Genomic DNA, 20089 nt, shown 5'->3' with positions numbered 1-20089 from the left:
ATTCCTTAAAGTTGAAGAGGAATTTGGAGTTGCATATGAAGATTTAAATAAGGAAATAAAACTTGCCAGTCTCACATTCTTTCTGGACGCGCAATGAGGCGAATTCCCCTACTTACCTACCTACCTACCTACCTACCTGTGCAGGATGTGACAGTTAAATTGTTATTTCGACACGCCTTATCTCAGGGGTTGAGACCTAATGAAATGCATGCTACGCATAGTGGAACGTGTCCAAGTTCAGGAATGTAAGTGGAAACTGGATGTCTGGTTTCTACCAGAACTGTGCTAAGGACTTGGTAGAAGATTCTCTAGTAAATAATGTGGCTTTGCTGTCTTTGTGTTTAAATCTCTGTGAAAATAATAAAATTGGAAAGGTGACAGTCTTCCTAGAGTTAGAGCTTAACCTAGAGGTCACAATGGCTTAGCGCTTTCCCCCCTCACCTGTAAGGTTGCATCCGAACAATGCCAAGTGTCTGTTCCGGGACAGTCATTAAATATTCTAATTTGAGACAGCAAGAGCCTATGAATAACCTGGTTACTACCCACCTATGTTGTGTGTGTTTTTGTTGTCATGAAAGTGCTTAACTCCTTTATTGCATTACTTAATTATAGTTCACTTATTTCATCAGCTGCCAAGCCCATTTCCAAATGAGCTAGGTCAGTTTCTGTTTTCCCAGTGTGTTCAGATATTTCTCTGCCACTAGGAAAGTTCCTGTTTGAAGTTCTATATCATTTCTCCACACTCTATGCAGGTATGCAAGTCCAATAGTTTTATTCTAAAGCACCTGGAAAAGAATAGTTTTAGAATAGTTTTATTCTAAAACTTAGAATAGTTTTATTCTAAGCACCGGGAAAAAGGTAAGGTCATCTGTTAATTCTGAAATTGCCCCCTCCCCAACAAAAATATAATCTAGAAAAACTTTTCCCAAATGACTTTTCTCATTTATTTTAGATTTCAGCAAACTGTTTATTATTTCCATTTTGTGGAATTCACATGTCTCTTTGATACTTAGGGGCTCTTGATCTAAAATAAAGCATTTTCATTGATACCCAAATGGACTTTTGAGTATATTCCTGAATGATATCTCCAAGACAATTTCTGCGTACCTCATTGCACAATGACAGAGAATTGAGCAGAATAAACATTTATTTTCTTGAAAATATGGGAAGCATGGATCTCAATGAGACATTGGCTCTCCTCGGATCTTTTCTGTTGACCTGAGAGTTCGTGAGCTGCCTGAATGTTAGCACACCTGAGATGACACCTCTAGGCAGAAAACATGACGACAGGCCTCTCCTGTCTGGGTTTTGACCCAGGTACCCAGCTGCCTTCCACATCACCTGGCCATATGAACAACTTGGGTAACTGGGGTATGTGGTTCCACATTGGGGGCCAAATCTAGGAGTTTGGAAGGGAACTAACAGTTACCAAATGCCTACTGTGAGCCAATCATGTTGTGTGGTAGGTGCTTTATACATATCATCTCACTTACTTCTTAAAGTAACTGTATGAGGTTGGTATGAATAGCCCAGTTGGACAAATGAAGAAACTAAGGCTCAGGAAAGAAACTAGAGTAAATGGCAAGAATAAATGTCTTCTGTCCATTTTTGCCCAAGAATCTCCCATTTCCTGGTTAATGGTCACACAAAAGATACAAATGTCATGTAAGAAATCCTCTTCAGACTATAAATTAAGGTGTGGTTTCCTCATCTGTAAGACTTCACCCTGAGTATAGACTTATGCAAAGTGTCTAACTAATAAGGTTGTAATTTCTGCTGGGAACATTTCTTAGGAAGGAAGACAATGGTGAGACACCCCAAAGCTGTGATATCCTTGGGGAGGAGCACCCTGACAGCCATCCCCTTGGTATAGCAATTCTGGAAGCTTTAACAAGTGAAGTAATATGGCAGACTCAGTGTCCTCTGGCAATGTGTTATGAAAGACTGGGTGTCTACTTACAGGGCAAAGAAAAGTTCTGTGACATTCTAGGTTAAAGTAATGACTTTATTAACTAGGATTCTATCTATAACACACAAGATGACTTGATAATTGTCCAGAAAAAATGTTAACCCTTAACTTTTTTAGGACAAAAATCCTGAATTTTAAATTTGAGGCATGAAAGTGAGTTAAATGCAAATCCTCTTGCAAACCCTCCAGATCAGGAAAAAAGTCTCACTCTCATATATAAAAATATACATATTTATAGATGTCAAATTTGATAGTTTTGAATCAAAAGACATAGATAGTACATAGAATCTAGGGTTCACACCCCAGTTTTTTATTTGATACTTCCAGAAAGGTTTATTCCTTTGTGAACCTCAGTTTTCTCAGCTGTAAGATGGAGATCATAATAACTATGTCACCAGGTTATTGTATATGGAATTAACAAATTGAATATTAGAAAATAATAAAAAATACTTTTAAAATTAGAGCTATTTTCATCATCATCATCATTAAGTGCTTTCTTATAAAACACCTCATTTAAACTTTATAACTCTCGTTTAACCAGGAAAGGTAGCATTATTCACATTTTTTAAACAAGGAAACAAATTTAAAAAGAAGTGTTATCCCTCGCATAAGGCTTCATTTTTTAATGTGCGGACCTTCTGCTGGGGACGACCCTATCTCACTCTTCACTTTTGGTGAAAGACCTACTCATTCTTTAAGTCTGGAGAAAAGTGTCAAGCTTTCTCTGATAACCCCCTCCACCTTTCTTCTCCCACCACTCAAAAAGAAGTATATAGATTTACCTGACAGGGAAGATACCATGGTCACAAAGATGGTTTTCTCAGGACCAGGGGTATCTATTACACCCCAGATGTGCTGACCCCTGAGACGTCCCCAACTGTGGGAAACTCGATTGCACAATTTGTGGAAGTGGGGGACTGTGTTCACATTCTCCCCTGGCATAAATAAACAATATAAGATAAAGTAAAAATACATAAATAAATGTGCAGCCTGTCCCCCAGTCCCCTTGTACCTCTCCCATTCCTGTGGTCCTGCCCTTTTCAAGTAATACTGTGCATCTAGCCCTGTTTCTCCTTACTGGTGCTGCATTCGTCTGTTTTCATTCACACTGTGATACACTAATATTAAACACTCAATAAATGTTAGTTGGATGCATGATTAGCTTGATACTTTTAGAATTCTCACCACTATGTTTTGACTCAGCCAGCTGTTCTTCGGAAATGTACTTGAGAAGCTAAATATTTTAAGACTAAGCAGTAGTTCTTTAAAATTCAACTTTGTTGTTTATGATAAAACCTAATAATTGTTCTATAAAACCTAATAATTGTTCTTCCCACATTTCCCCATTCATGTCTGTATTCAGTGATGATATGCCTAAAAAAATTTAAGCATATTTTAAATTACACACTGTGTGTGTGTGTGTGTGTGTGTGGTGTGTGTGTGTGTGTGTGTGTGTGTGTGTGTGTGTGTGTGTGAGAGAGAGAGAGAGAGAGAGAGAGAGAGAGAGAGAGAGAGAAATTGGGCAGTGATATGACTGAATGATGAATAGTCAGTAAAAGAAAGAAAAGTATTGTTTTAGAAATGAAAGGGACCTTAGAGTAAGTAATTTAATCTAAATTCCATCCCCCTCTAACCTACTCCATTCCTAGGTCTCTATTTTCAGAGAAAAGGAATCTCAGCTGCAGGGAAATAAAATTAGTTTCTGAGCTACAACTAGACTCCATCCCTCCTGTCTCTAATGCAGGGTTTGGGGACCTTGGCCATATTCACATTATGGACTGGATAATCCTTTTATGGGAGTCTTCCTATGAATTGCAGGGTGTTCAGCAGCAATCCCTGGCTTCTACCCACTAGATGTCAGTAGCACCACCCCCCCGAGTTGTGACACCCAAAAATGCCACCAGGCATTGCCAAATGTCCCTGGTTGACAAAATTACTCTGGATTGAGAATCACTAGCCTAATGGGTTTTCCACTAGCACTCATAATTCAAAGTTTGAATAATCAATGCTTGAGTTACCAAGACAAATAAAATTAATATTAATGGTAAGCCAGATGCAAGCATAAAACCAATTCTAGTGTTAAAAAAGTCAACTGAGCAATTTTTATTGCTGATTTTAGCACCATTTGCCCTGAATAATGATGAATCCTATTTATGATGGTGTCACTCAGACTTTCTTCATATGTAATTGCTTTGCTGACTACCCCATGCCTCCTTTTATAATTCTACCTATTGGTTCAGACAACACTGAACTTCCTTTTTTCATGAATTTCCTTGGCCATTTCTAATCACTCTTGATTACCTATTTCCTGAAGTTCTATCATACTCCATTTCATACTAGTTCCCTTGAGACATCTGAATGGCTCCTATGCCTTTAAAGGTCATATTCCCTCAGATGAATTTCAAATAGACGCCATCAACTCAATTCTTACGCTTTTATTTAAGATTTGTATTCCTAAGGGCCTAATAAGTGTAAATAGGTGACATATGAACTACATACTCAAATTCCTTCACTCATTATGTTCTCCGTTCATGTCTACCATATTTCCAAGAGCCTCTGCAAACCTGCTGGTCTGCCTGTGTCCTACTCTTTTAATGGCACCACCCTCCTTGGTATTGTCTAGCCAGGAACTTGACATCATGTATGAGTTCTCTCCTGTCCTCTTCATCCCCAGGTGTCTAGCCCAATAACTCTATTTAGGACAGGAGCTCTATCTTTTCCACCAATTTTCCTTTCAGCATCTTGTTCAATATCTCACAGACAGAAAACCCTCAGTAAATATGTCTTGAACAAATAGAATCTGAGACATGTAGTTACTAAAAATAAATATAGGCAAATCTAGTCTCCTTTTTTATTTATTGGGCGTAACTAAGTTCTTCCCATCCTAGCATTATACTACGGTTGCATTTATGCTTCTTACTGAAGCTGAAATCTCCAATTTAACAAAAATATATTTTCACAAAGTACAACTTTTTAGCAGCTTCAAGTGTGCTAGGTGCAGTATGCAGTCTTGCTGAATGAAAAGCAATTAGCTTTGAGACTTTAATGTTACCTTTGTGTACTTATTTTTTCCCCCCTTTTTTTTGAAGCTCGCTGATTAAGACTCAGTTCTTTTGCAAATTCATTTTTGGCATTAGGTCTTTAGAAAGAATGCATGTGATAATAATCATTGTTTCTAAAGATGCCATTACATATTCAAAACTTCAGGCCACATACAATATGACCACAATGAAAAGAAGGCAAATGGCAAAACACTCATAATCTAAACTGTGGCCCCTTTAGGAGATGTTTCTTTTGAAACAATAATGTAATAGTAATTTATATTTCTGAATTGGCTCTATAGGGATAGGTGTGAGAAACAAGATGGAAGGGAGTCAAGGTTAAAAAAAAGTTATATAAAGATCCTTCCATATGACATTATCTTGGAAGGAAAAATGTACAATAAAACATTTGAAATAATATTCTAGAAATATATCTGGCTTTTAGGGAATGCATGCCCCATATTAGGTCTTTAGTCACAAAATTCCAAACACTGAGATTAATAGCATTGTACCCTTTATACAAGAGGTGATATGCATCCACCTGCATTCTGAGAAGATTTCTATCATGAAAAAGATATATCTTTAAATCTATTTTAGGGTGAAATAAACTAATCCCTTATATTTTGACACACTGATTCTTGATTTGAATGGCTTTAAGTGTAGTATTGTATGACTAATTATGAGCACTTGGAAGTATGATTTAGAAATTACTACCAAAATTGAAGGGTATAATGCCTCTGAATTGAAAAAAAAAGATGGCCTATGAAGTCTTTCCTTTTCCCTTGACAAATAGGATCCTATGGCTATCTATTAGTGTCAAAATTAAAAGAAATACTTATTTGAAACCATTATCATATCCACCTCTGGTTTCATTCTGTTTGGTCTCAAGTAGTTTTAATTGGTTTTTACATTTAGTTTTTAATGAAGTTTAGTTGAAAAGTTAACATTGAAAACCTATAAGAAGAGAGGGGTTGCTTGAAACAAAGACAAAATTATTTATAAGTATATGAAAAGTAGGATGTTACTGTAAAGTATTGCCAGTAGTGTTTTACATTATGTCATGTAATAAAGATTTTCCAGTTATTTTAACCAAGGTGCAGCAAGACCTCATCTAATAGTGGAATGTAATTTAAAACAAAAGCATGTGGAAATGGTGAAGGTATATTCACTCTTTCAAAGTGTACAAGACATAAGGTGCCTACTGTGTTACACACATATGCTAAAGTTATAGACCACCATGGAAGAGGTGGAAATCTAGCAGTCCATGAGTAGATTGACATGTGACCAAAGCAAAAATGTGAATAAAACAGGTTTTACTACCTGTTTGGGCTGGGCAAATACTACAATTTATTATAAGTTTGGTGTTCTGTTCTAAACATAAAAGGTAAAATTAGGGAGAAAAAAATTGCATTCCTTTCATTCTGTAACCCATTTCATTTTATTTTGGGTCATTTTTATGTGCTTGATTTTTTTTCAAAGGGAGAAAAAAGGGAAGCCAATTTATTTCCGGAACTGCAATTGATTTTGCTGACTTGACTTGGTAGGCTAGTCACCAAGTCCCTGCCTTCTTCTAGATGAGCCCCTCAGTGCGGGCAAAAAAAGCAAGGTCAAAAGAAACCAGATGTAATTAGACACGTTTGACATTTGGCATTCCTCCTGCTATTGGGCAAGCACTTCTTAATGCTCCAGGGCCCACAACATTTAGTGCTACCCCCATTCAGGTAATGCCACTCACCTCTCCCACGCGTGCGGTCCCCAATATTGTGTAAGGGTGTAGGCCCAGGCCCTGACTCACAGGGTAGAGGTGGTTTGTATCCTGTGAGTCACCAACACCACTTCCTGCTGGCGCAGTTGAGATTTCACTGAGACACAGTCTTTGAAAGGTGAAGGTAGAGAGATGAATAGGTGAGCTTCAGGATCCTAAAACCCCTTTGGAAGTTTGACAGAAAAAATGACCTCTAAAGGGATTTTGATTTTTACAGCAGTAATGAAACAGACATTTCACCTGCTAATTTTGAGTTCACAAATCATTTACCCCTTTTCACCTTGTGCAGAATTCCTCGTGTTTTAGTTACCAATGTGAACTTGCCACTAGACCTGTTTTTCTCACACACGGACACTATCCAAAATCTTTAGTATCATAGTGAATTATTTACTTAGCAGGGCCCCTGGTCAAGGATCCAAACCCAAGTAGTTGAATCTTAGAGAGATCATTATGTTCAAATTAGAGGCTCGGTGCATGAAAATTCATGCACTGGCACGGGTAATCCCTCAGCCTGGCCTGCCCCCTCTCACAGTCTGGAAACGCTCAGGAGATGTCCTACTGATAGCTTAGGCCCACTCCCCAGTCTGGCCTCCCTCTGCGGGAGGCGACCGGCTGACCAGGGGAAGGCACCACCCCCATCAACCCTCTGCTGCTGCCACTGCCATGGCTGCTGGCCCTCAACCCTCACTTCTTAGTGCTGGCCCCATCCCCCACCCACCTGTGGGAGGGGGGCGATCTGGGGCCAGGCCAGCTGAGGGAGGGGCTGTAAGAGGTTGAGGCACAGCAGGTCGCACCCCATCCAGCCTCGGTGGAGGTGTGGCACCAGGACGCGGCCGTGCCACTGCCTCTGTGGCTGCCTCTGCAGAAGGGGCAACACTGGAACCGGGACCGCGCAGCCCCTTTTCCTGCTGCCTCTGCGGAAGGGGCCCGCTGCGCTGAATAGGCCTGTGCCACCACTTCTCCTGTGCTGCTGGCTCTTGGCCCTCTCAGCCGCTTCAGCTTTGTCCAGAAGGACATCCAGAAGAATGTTAGGAAGACCTCTGGTCTATCTGGTCTAATTAGCATATTACCCTTTTATTAGTATAGATAACACTAAAGTTATGATGCTAAAGTCATGAAAAACTATAAGATTAAAGAAATATATGGATATGACGTTAGCATCTATTCCTTTCCTGTATGACTTTAAAGTAATGAGTAGTGATTCTTAAGGGTACAGGATTGTAGATATCAGAATCTTTCATGGTGGAGTTTTTCAGTTTTTTTTTTATCACCTCCACTTACTCCTTTAACCCAGTTTGCAAGGGTCTGGGGCAGAGGTGAGGTGGAGGGAAGCTTCAGAACCACTGTTTTAAAGCAATAGAGCTGTGCAGATGGACACATGATTGAGAGTTAGTTTTGCTATCTTATTGGTTACATACATTCGCGAGGGAACTGGAGTCTACACACTTGCTTTTGAGAGTAGCATTTAAAATTATTTACAATTTCTTCTGTAAAACACCCGGATGTTGGATTAACGTCGTGAGTCTCACAGAAACCATCCCGAGTGATGGACTATGTCCAAGGGAGTGTCACAGGTTAGGAGAGCCCAGTTTTTGTGGAGGCACGCCCTGCACTGAACATTCTTTAGTTCACAAAGACAAATATTTCACCTGTGGCCTGACCAAGTGGAACAAAGTGCCCAACAGTGGGAAAATGAACAACTGCTAAAATCCTTAAAAAAAAAAAGGCCGAGAAGCAACACCCCCAAACCATTAGCTGGATTCTAACACCGTCGCAGGTTGCAGCTGGAAGCAATCCTGAACAGGAGAGGCTAGTTTCTGATTCCTGCAAAGGATAAAAAAATGAGCTTCAATGAGCCTGGCTGCCCCTTTCCTGGTGGGAGAATTAGTGACATTACCTCCCAAGCACTCCTCGGTTGGAGAAATATGGAAGACTAGGAGGTCAAGGATGTAAAAATACTTATTTAGAACTTCAGTTTGAGTTGAGCAGACTGTATACATTGAAGGGTTTAGTTCTTCAGTCGTTAAAGTGCATGGCAAAATTATATTGAGATGTAGAACAAAATGGACTTGGATGAGATTCTAGCTCATTCTCCATGAAAAACTATGTGGACAAAGTAATCTTTTTTCATCTCTGCTCAACTGACAATAAAGTCCAAACTTGAGCCATTTTTTGTTTTTCTCATTTAAGAAAGATGGTTTCCTCCTTCCCCCTTATAATAGTAATTGAGGCAACATTTACATTGTTGTAGAAATACAGAAGGGGGGGTGGTAGCTCTAATATTCAAAAAGTATTTTCAAATCATTGAAAGATTATGAGGCTTGATGTCAAAAGGTACATTTCTGATTCTTATCTTCTATGGTCACTGGATAATTGGTCTTGGACAAGACATTTAATTTAACGGCACTAAGGTTGTTTGGGGCTAATAACTACTTCACAGAATTGTTAGAAGTGTCAAGTGTGAAACATTAAATTACAAACTATGATGCTGACACAGAAAATATGCAATTTGCTTAACAGATCCATGCCTCCTTGGAGAAAAAGAAAGTAATCTTGGTACAGACCAGTAGAGGGCACTGCCTGTATATACTGCTAACATTAGAGACTAGAGGTTGACTTTGAAGGGACATCTCTGGTGATCTCTGGTATGTTAGGCATTATTTCAGAAAAATACCATTTTATTTAGTTCTTCCAAAAACTCCAAGGGAGGGAAATACATTGCTCAAGTTTTCTCCCAGGATTGCCTTTTGTTGCCTCCCTTTGGGATTAAATAATCTGCTTCAATTACATTTCCCTTGTTTGTTCCATGTGATGTCTATTATACGCTAACATTGTTGTCTGTTTCCAAATTCTGCAAGTGCCCCGTTCACAACAAGACTATGTACCCTTAGGAAAGTTGCTTAAACTCTTTATGTTTTAGTTTTCTCATATGTCTAATAGCAACACTAGTATCTTCCTCTAAGAGTCCATAGGGGATTAAATGAGATAATAAGGACAAGGAGGATAGAATCATCCCTGCATGTAGTATGTGTTCAAGAAATGTTAACTGCTGCCAATGTTACCACTAACACCGCCATTTATATATATTTTTTAATATATTTTATTGATTTTTTACAGAGAGGAAGGGAGAGAGATAGAGTTAGAAACATTGATGAGAGAGAAACATCGATCAGCTGCCTCCTGCACATCTCCTACTGGGGATGTGCCTGCCACCCAGGTACATGTCCTTGACCGGAATCGAACCCGGGACCTTTCAGTCCGCAGGCTGATGCTCTATCCACTGAGCCAAACCGGTTTCGGCCACCATTTATATTTATATAATAATTACTCATAAGAATGGAAAGAGTGGTTGTAGTACAAATATCTGACTATTAAACAGATGAGACTAAACTCTCTTTAGAAAATACCTATGCAATTAAAAACATTCATCTTATGCTTTCTACTCAATGAAGAAACTACCTGAGTCACTCTGGTGCCTGTTTTCCAATATTTGCCTTTTTGTTGGAGATACAGGATGAAACGCTATGTTCAAATGCTTCCTGGGCTGACAGAAACTGTGTTCCTACGGCTCGGTGTACGTGTGTGCATTCCGAGTTAGATAAGATATACCCTGACTTTGCCTAGCTTACATTTTACAATGCAAGAGTAATTTAGAATTTAGGCACTTAGGTCAACAAGGAATATATCTTAGGTAGAGAGTCCTGCATAGTTGTTATCATAAGTAGAACCTAATTCTTATTTGAATCATTCTTTTGTGATAGGTTCTATCTTGGAGCATTGCTTCAAGTATAACATGGAATAAAACATTAGAAATCCTACAATTTTTGAATTTCTAAGCTTCTTAGGATATCAAACTTCAAAATCAGGTCTTGGAAAAGGTTCCTGTGAAAGATTTGAAGCAGGTTAAATCTGTAGCTAACCATGAATACAATGCCAAAGCTATTACCCTTGGACCTAAGACCTGGGGGTTCATTTTCAATTATATGCCTGTTTCCAGGAATGATTTTCTTTTATGGTTTCAATGGATCAAATTCTAAATGCTGCATTATTGTGGAAATCTGACCAAGCTTTTTTTCCTTGAAGCATTAATTACATATTTGATTTTTTCCCCATAAACAGGTTTTCATCTTCTACATCTAGTTCTTGGAACCACTGTGATTCCTTCTTGTATCCCTGGAGAATCTGAAGACAACTGCACAGCTTTAGGTAAGCCCAACTTTATCAACAGCGCTTCAGAGGATTACATATTGTTAACAGAAATGCAAACTCAAAGACTATAAATACATATGAAAGTGGGGGGGGGAGGAAGGGAAATAGCTACTGTGTTAACAAACGAATTTTTTAACTCCCTTATGAGCTAGCAACCTGGAAAACATACAAAGAAATAATTGAGGGAAGAGGGACTGTGTTTCTAGTTACATGGAAAAACTTGATCTTGAAGAGATAAGGAACAAGAAAATCAGATTCCCTAGAACAGCGATTCTCAACCTGTGGGTCGTGACCCCTTTGGGGGTCGAACGACCCTTTCACAGGGGTCGCCTAAGACCATCGGAAAACACATATATAATTACATATTGTTTTTGTGATTAATCACTATGCTTTAATTATGTTCAATTTGTAACAATGAAAATACATCCTGCATATCAGATATTTACATTACAATTCATAACAGTAGCAAAATTACAGTTATGAAGTAGCAACGAAAATATTTTATGGTCACTACAACATGAAGAACTGTATTAAAGGGTCGTGGCATTAGGAAGGTTGAGAACCACTGCCTTAGCGCCATTCCCCAGAGCTTTGCTGAGAAACCATTGTTACAGGCTGGATCCCAGGCAAAACTGTCTTCACAGTTAAGACAGAAAACAATCCACGTGTGGCTCAAGCTGAAACTTTGTACACAGTAGATCATCAATGTATTTTCATTTTATTGTTGAAAGAGGAACAAGTGATGTTCTGTCTTTGTAGTCACAGCACTCATTCGAAAACATTCATGGATTACTGTGACAAACACAAACACAGTGTTTAGGCCTAGGGATGCAAAGATAAGTGGATGCACAGTCTCTCTCAAGGACCCTAGAGGACTCTGATGGGGGTTCAAGAGAGACTTGCTTTATATTTAGTCAAAGGTTGTTGAGTCATTGAGTCAAGGGTTATCCTGAGCTATTGAGCCCAGAGTTATCTGAGGAACCAAGATATTTTCCAAAAATTCACCTTCTCTCTTGTCAGCCTTCATCACGGTGCTCTCTGGAGGTCTGGTCTGCCTTCTTCTCCCTTTTCTGATTATTTGAACTAGAGTATTGCAATCAAGATGCTATTTTTTTTTAAATTATGTCATGAGCATTCTTCACATTTTAATAACTAAAATATTCTAAAGTGAATTGTACATGTAAACTGCAACACTGTCTCTAACAAAGCTCCTATTTCCATTGCTATAACTGGCCTCAGTAACTCGGGGTTTATCCAGTTCATGCTCAGGACTAATTGTTAGAGATGTTGGGAGGCTTTGGTTGATTTCTTTGATGGTAACCTCAACAATTCTGGAATGCACACCGGAGCAAGCCTTACTAGCTTACAAGCCATTATAGAATTAAACTATTTTAAATAAATTAATGTATTCAGTTTAAAATTGCTTTTGGAATAATGAATTTCAGAATTATTTTGAGATTTGAAAAAAATTGGACTAATTTTGGTTAAGTGAATAATTGTGGAGGGTAATAATGTGTGTGTGTGTGCGTGTTTGTGTCCCTCAACTTACCTTTTCTACCTTTACATGTTGTCATTTGAGAATTAAATCCCCAGGTCTGTCTGGTTTAGTCTGTTGGCCACTTTCTTTTGGACTCAGGTGTTGTCTCTTGATAAGGGAGTGTGATAATAGAGTGACTCCGTGTTCCTGAAAATTCGTCTCTACTGATTGGTACCTGACCTGCTTCATCACAGCAGATCAGTGAATACTATTATTAAAGGATGATTCATGCTTCCAAGAAGGCAACAGAATATATTCAACTCTCCATTTTCTTTACAGTTAAGACAGAAAACAATCCACGTGTGGCTCAAGTGTCAATAACAAAGTGTAGCTCTGACATGAATGGCTACTGTTTGCATGGACAGTGCATCTTCCTGGTGGACATGAGTGAAAAATACTGCAGGTAATATCCCCAAACAAACAAACAACATCTTTTAACCTAGATTTCTCTATTTTTATTTATTTATTGAAGTTACTCTATATTTCCATGGGGAGCAGTTTATATGTACTATGAGCATACAGTTTATATGTCCGATTAAAAACTTTATTAAGTAAGTTTTTTTAAAAAAGTTAGGGGGCAAATAGTAGTTATCAAATTGTACAGATACTTCAGGGGTACAGATTGGGGAGGGGTTCAGATCCCTTCCTCTCACATGTGCCACAATAGCAGGTCAACTTCTAATCTTGCCCCTGGACGTATAGTTATCAACCACTGTTTTAGGAATTGATTCCACTGATATAGACAAAAAGCACTTCAAACCTGAAAAACTTACAAAACCCTATTCCAGATGGACAGTCACCTGGCTGCTGAACTGGACTGTCATTTTCATACCACAATTTAGCTTGAGAGCAATATGGGGCTCTTTGTATCTAGCGGCCTGGTTCTAGGTCAGGCTTTGAATGCATCTTTTGCCAAACCTTGTTGATTGCTTGCATCATAGTGTGAGATTAGTTCTTACAAAACTAAGCCGCAGCCATGATTTGAGAACATTTATTGATCTTTTTCTTGCCTTTCCCTTTAGGTGTGAGGTGGGTTATGCTGGTCTCCGGTGTGAGCACTTCTTTTTAACGGTCCAACAACCCTTGAGCAAAGAATATGTGGCTCTGACTGTGATTCTTATTCTCTTCGTTCTTCTCTTCGTCGCTGGCTCCATATACTACTTCTGGAGATGGTAAGACAGCGCTTCTACACTGTCTTTATCAGTCACTTTTATACAATACAGACTTTTAAACTGGGTAAAAACATGGACAAAGTATTCTTTAGAGGGAGAAAATAGACTCTGCACTGATTTTATTTAGGGAGAAGTTGTAGTAGCAGAACATCTCGATTTGATTCTACGATTATCTCAGTTACTTATTACCTATGTGACCTTATGCATAGGGAGTGTGAAACTTGGGAGTATCAGTTCCTTATAAAATGCAGAGAGAATTCCTTATCCTACATTAATTACAGAACTCAGTATTGAAGATGATAATAAATAGGAAATAAGCCATAAGCCATGATGCCAGTGTTATACTTAGGCACTTGTATTTAATTTATTGGGTCCAGTTTTGTGTTTCATAAAATACAGCATCGTAAATTAATAACCCCAGAAACTTAGGGTCTTAAAATTTAAGGCAGACGAATAGAAATGAGTTTCCAGGCAATGATAAAAGCTTACTTTTAAAAAGTGGTTCAGGTCAGTCCGCAGAACAGTCCCACCCGTCCTCATGTACAATGCCATGCGGCTAGGACCAGGGTGTGGGAGCAGTGTGAATTACATCCTAACAGGTGCTATTAAAATGTCTCCATTTTGGAACTGTTACAAATCGCTCCATGTACATTTGAATAATTTTTATGAAAGTAGTGAACTTCCACTTTTGATGGTCTGAAGTGTGCTACTTTTATAAGATTAATTTTTTTTGCCCATGTTTGATTTTAAGTATTCACCAAATAACAATGCCTTCCTAATTAGTTATGACCACAGAACTAGATATTAAATCTGAAATACACCTGGAAGGTCTTCGACTACAGTTCTTTCCGTGGTAAAGATGGGAAAATGAAGTCCAGAGTGGCCACCTGACATGCCCCAGCTCGTGTAGTTGACAAGTGGCAGGACTGAGTCTAAACGAAGGCTTTTTAATGAATTCTTCCACTACGCATAGGCTATATGCTTCATTCCAAAATGGGTAGAAAATAAACCCAAAATGTTTGGAAGATAGCTTGAATGAAAGATGATTCTAAATTGTGATAGCCCTAGCCAGTTTGGCTTAGTGGATAGACTGTTGGCTTGCAGACTAAAGGGTCCCGGATTTGATTCCCGTCAAGGCACTGCCTGGGTTGCGGGCTCGATCCCCAGTAAGGGGCGTTCAGGAGGCAGCCGATCAATGATTCTCTCATCATTTATGTTTCTATCTCTCTCTCCCTCTCCCCTCCTCCCTGAAATCAATAAAAATATATTTTAAAAAACCCACAAAATAAATGGTGATAGATTAATGAATCCTATGTAGGAGATCTTGGCCAGGTTATGTGACCTATTTGTACTTCACTTTCTTCAGCTGTAAAATGAAGATGGCAATGTAAATGTGAGGATAAAATATAATGAATGTATAGCACTTAGAACATTGTCAGTAACCTAGTTGGTGTCTGATAAATCCTAGTTATTTTAATTTTTATTGGTGATAGCATTATATCATTGTGATGGGTAGAATGTAATAATATAGTGTGATATTCAAAATACTAGTTCTTAAGTAGGTAGGTAGAGATGAAGGAAACAAAGGTGAGAGAGAGAGAGAGAGAGAGAGAGAGAGGAAGAAAAAACAAAAACAAAAACAAATGAGGCTTAAATGTGGTCACATGCTCTTGAAATTTTACAATTTTCAAGATAATGTTAAGGCCTCTGAGGTCTCCTTTAACCATGTTTCACCATTTCCTCCCCCAATTTTTAAGTCCACCCCCCCCCCCAAAAAAATTGTTTGACCACAGAATGTTATTTCTTCTTCTCTCTTTTTTTTTCTTGTCCAACCTAAACCTATTCACCTTTGTCATTCTGGAAACACTATGCGGATGCACCTTTTGAGACCATATATGTGTTCCTTTTGTTAACACACTTTGTTCTCATTACTGTTAATTGCAGTGCTAACAGTTTCATTTCTGAATATTTCCAGGTACAGAAATCGAGAAAGTAAAAAGTCAAGGACGGAGTATGAAAGGGTGACCTCAGGAGACCTGGCGTTGCCACAAGTCTGAGTGGCGCCACCAAGCTCAAGGGCCGGGATGCACAGCAAGCTTGTTGTTAATATTCCTATTTTATTAATAATATTTATGTTGGGTCATGTGTTAAGTCAACAATGGTATATTTTTAATATATTTGGAAACTTTTTTACTTCTGTTTTATTTTTGACAAACTATTTGTAAATGTACACAAACTAATATAGAAAGAAAATTGATATTTTTTTTTTCTTGAGCTAAGTGCTTTATTGAAAGCTTCAAACTTATTTGTCTGCTACAAAAAAGTTGCTCGGGAAGTGTCAGCAAAGGGCAGATTGCTGTAAGCCTAAATATATGGTCAAATCAGTTTAATAAGTATATTTTTCCACTCCTCAAAGCAATGATGATTGGTTTGTTTATACCATAGTTTGATGTATAACTTGACTCCACTGTGTCATATATTGAAACAATGATATAATGGGAATTGGGGAGAAGCAAATACAGATCGTGTGCTAAACACTACACATTTGAAACAAACTGGGAGAGCTCTGCTCCCTCCAGGCCCATCCTCAGCTATAACTCTGTTTACCTGCTTAAAGGGGAAGTGGACAATTCCTTATTCCAACCCACAGCTCCTATGGATACTTGTCACCCGTCTAACAGATTCTCCTTAAGGAAAACGAACCAATTTATACCATCTTTTATGCAAATAGTAGAAATTTTTATAGCTTCACAAAGTTCCTTTTTTTGTACAGCATTTATGTGAGGCAACTCTTGCTTCTGAGACATTTTTTTTAAAAAAATCCACACTTACAGCTTCTTTTTAAGAGTATTTATTTTTGTAAGTATTTTGTTGAATTCTAAGGTTAACTCATAGTCCAAAATTTGATGGACTAATCATTATTTTAAAGTACAAGACAATAGTTATATATATTGTCTAAAGACAGAAATAGTTGTTTTCTACCGAATAAATTTTTAACTTAAGAAATAAAGTAAGTAGCTTCTTGTAGAATTTGAAATTATATATTTAAAATTATATCCTGATGCAGAACCCGGGGAAAACAAGAAAAAATAAGCCATAATGTATTTTTCCAAATGAACACATTTGAAAGTTTTTACAATTTAGACTTAACCATTCATTCCTTCTGATGAAGACTGGGATGAAAGCAGGGCCTTATTTTCTGTCTTTTGTTTATTTTGGGGAAGAGACTATGGTTTCTCCTGTGCTCAGAGCCTATGGTCTCAGTGAGTTAGTAAGGATGCTTGGGGCAACTGCATAAGGAGTCACGGCTGTTACCACCTGGGGGTCGCAGGGAGACTATCTCGCTGAATGTAGACCTTTAGTTTCTCAGCCTCACACACTTGATCAGGGAGGGTCTATTCTTTCCCACTTGTTGTCCTGACGTGCTAGGGCAACAAAGATAAAATAAGTGATGGCTAACCTCTGAGGTGCCAGGTGCCAGGACTTGCTTCCACATGTACCCCTGCATTATATAGCCTGGTGCATTCACACGGTGCTTATCCAAAGTCCTGAACCTGGTTCTTTACTATTAGGAGAACAAATTATTTGTGTCTGTGTGCATATTCACATACAAACACACAGGTACATGTGAGCTCAGTTAATCAAATTATAATCACTTGTCACTTTATCAAAAATATATAAAACTTAAAAACAAGATAAAGAGAAGTAAAATAAAATTCAGTGAGCTCAAAAAGGATATTTCTGTTTGCCATCTAATATAGCTGAAGTCAAATGTGTAAGAACACATTTTAAATCCTATACATACTTATTGACACCTGTAAACAAGGTCTGCCTATTGTAAGTGATCTGCATTGCTTCAGAGTATTTATTGACTAACCAAGAAATCAGCTTCAATTCATTAATTTTACTGACAAGAAGGGAGTCATAGTGGTTTATCTGAAGCATCTCAACTCATATTGCATCACTAATTGTAAGTAGTTAGGTGTGTTTTAAATCTTCATTTAAGGATGTTTATAAAACCAGCCCCCGTAAAAGTTAAATCTTTATTTAGAAATACATGTTAAATAATCAAAAGGTAGGACCCAGATTGCTTTTTGTGGATGAAAAGTAAGTAAAAAATAATTGCCTTAATGAGGATAATGCTAGGCAAAAATAGAAGTAAAATTATTACTATCAGCTCATGTTTCCTATAAGCAATGGAAATATGTTGGCTCACATTTAGTCTGTCTTCCTTATTTTACGGATTTCTCACTATATTTCTAGAAGGGGCTATTCATAGCCAAGATATTGAGAACAAATGTAAATCCAATGTATATATGTATATATGATCATTCATGGCTTCCTACCAAGACCATACAATAATGTAACTCGCTTAACATACTCTATAGCCAAGAACATAAGTACTATGATTAGTACTAAAGGTTTTACCTGAAAATTGAGATATATGTGTATATATGTATATATATAAATATATATTGAACATTTATAGTACAATAGATCACTACCATTCTAGACATTTTTTATTTTGCTCTCATCTTTCTGCCAATGTCAAAGCAATGGGAGAAATGGTGCACTAGCATGACTAGTCTAACTCAGATTTTTATTTTGGGTCTGGGAAAAAGCTAAAATCAATTTCTGTCAGATAATATATTTTCATACAACAAATGCATAATACTAGTTTCTAATTTCTATTGATTTCAATAATGCAGTTTGTAAAAGCTAATGTCTGATCCACTTTGTCATTTTTGCTGCAATATCCATTCTACAGACTTGGAAAAAATGCATTTATTTTGCTTCCTAATATTTTCAGTTTTTTTCTACTCTTACTTATGTGGGAGAAAAGGGAGTAACAGCTTATATAAACAGTGTTCTGGAGTACTTTGTAATATTTTAATTTGAGAAAAATTTTACCTAAAACATAGCTGTTATTCAAATTGGTACGATGTTAAAAGTATTTTTCTCTTTGCTTTTTTTTGTATTCTGTAATTGCACTTTTTAAAGTTGAAGAGCCATTTTGGTATACAGTTTATATTAAAGATGCTATGGAACATAAAGTTGTATTGCCCGCGGATTAAAGTAACTTATTTGATAATGAATTTTATCAGAGTACTGAATTGTATCAATTTGTTTGTGTTCAATATCAGCTTTGATAATTGTGTACCTTAAGATATTGAAGGAGAATATAGATACTTTACAAGATATTATTAATGCTTATTTATTTTTGTTGAGAAATGGAAAAAAAATTTGAAAAATAAAGCCGTGCATAAAAACTTTACCAATATAGTCTCTTTCTTTTTCCTCATAATGTATGCTATGACTTAAAAGCGGTGACAGGACTACAATGTGGTTAGATATAAAGACATATGGTCTTAGTTTGGGAAAGCAATATATAACTTTATCACATTTTATTGCCCACCATAGTAAAAAATTTCTTTGAAATATAAAAGTCACATTATTTATAAAATTCTAGGTGTTAGTATTTTAAAAGAGTATTTAGAATATTAAAGAAGAGTATTTCAAACAAAATAGATACCCTGTTTAATAAAAAATAACTGATATTATTTTGAAGAACATTTTTTTTTACATTTGATATTATTTTGTATTACTTTCAGGTGTACAGCATAGTGGTTAATCATATTCTTTACAAAGTATTCCCCTGATATTTCCAGTACCCACCTGGCCCCATACCTAGTTATCACAATATTATTGACTATATTTTCCTATGCTGTACTCTACATCCCCATGACTATTCTGGGACTACCAATTTGTACTTTTCGATCCCTTCATGTTTTGCACCCTTCCCCTAAACCCCCTTCCCCTCTAGCAACCATCAGTCTGTCTGTACCTTTGAGTCTGTTTGGTTTGTTCATTTATCTTGTTTTTTAGAATACACATATAAGTGAAATCATATAGTGTTTGTCTTTCTCTGACTGACTTATTTCACTTAGAGCAGTGGTTCTCAACCTGGCCCAGAAATCAAGATTTTAAAAAGATTCCCAGGTGATTCTAATGTGCAGCCAAGGTTGAGAACCACTGACTTAGAGAGCAAAGTAGTGGCAATATGCTGAATTCTAACATAAATAACTTCATTGAACAGCTTCTTATTTTAAAAGAGAATTTTTGTGCTCACAGAACATTTATTTTAAGTAAAGACTTATTTTTTCCTTTAAAAAAATATGTGTATGTGAATAACTATGTATAGTGTCAGATGGGTACCAGACTTAATGGGGTGATCACTTTGAAAGTTATATGAATGTCTAATCACCATGTTGTACACTAGAAACTAGCATGATATTGTATGTCAACTGTAATTGAAAACATTTTTAAATAAATAAAGTGAAAAGAATAAATACCTTACTAAGGAGTAACTTTTGAAAGAATACATCAGCCAGAACA

The 20089-nt window shown here is 37.2% G+C and overlaps 1 protein-coding gene and 1 non-coding gene across 2 annotated transcripts; both read left to right on the top strand.

Annotated features, from left to right (window-relative positions):
* Nucleotides 1-14: 14 nt before the first annotated feature.
* Nucleotides 15-18968, top strand: EREG (epiregulin). Its single transcript, XM_023758644.1, has 5 exons — nt 15-245; nt 10895-10981; nt 12801-12924; nt 13544-13693; nt 15669-18968. Exons 1-5 carry the CDS (start codon nt 200-202, stop codon nt 15748-15750), a joined length of 489 nt encoding a protein of 162 aa, XP_023614412.1. The 5' UTR covers nt 15-199; the 3' UTR covers nt 15751-18968.
* Nucleotides 2744-2907, top strand: LOC111827138. The gene has a single exon (XR_002830650.1). It is a non-coding gene; the product is annotated as a U1 spliceosomal RNA (small nuclear RNA).
* Nucleotides 18969-20089: the final 1121 nt, after the last annotated feature.

This window comes from Myotis lucifugus, unplaced genomic scaffold, assembly GCF_000147115.1.
Source record: "Myotis lucifugus unplaced genomic scaffold, Myoluc2.0 scaffold_136, whole genome shotgun sequence".
Taxonomy (NCBI): Eukaryota; Metazoa; Chordata; class Mammalia; order Chiroptera; family Vespertilionidae; genus Myotis; species Myotis lucifugus.
The sequence above is the reverse complement of the archived record's forward strand: the minus strand, read 5'-3'. Positions and strand labels throughout refer to the sequence as shown.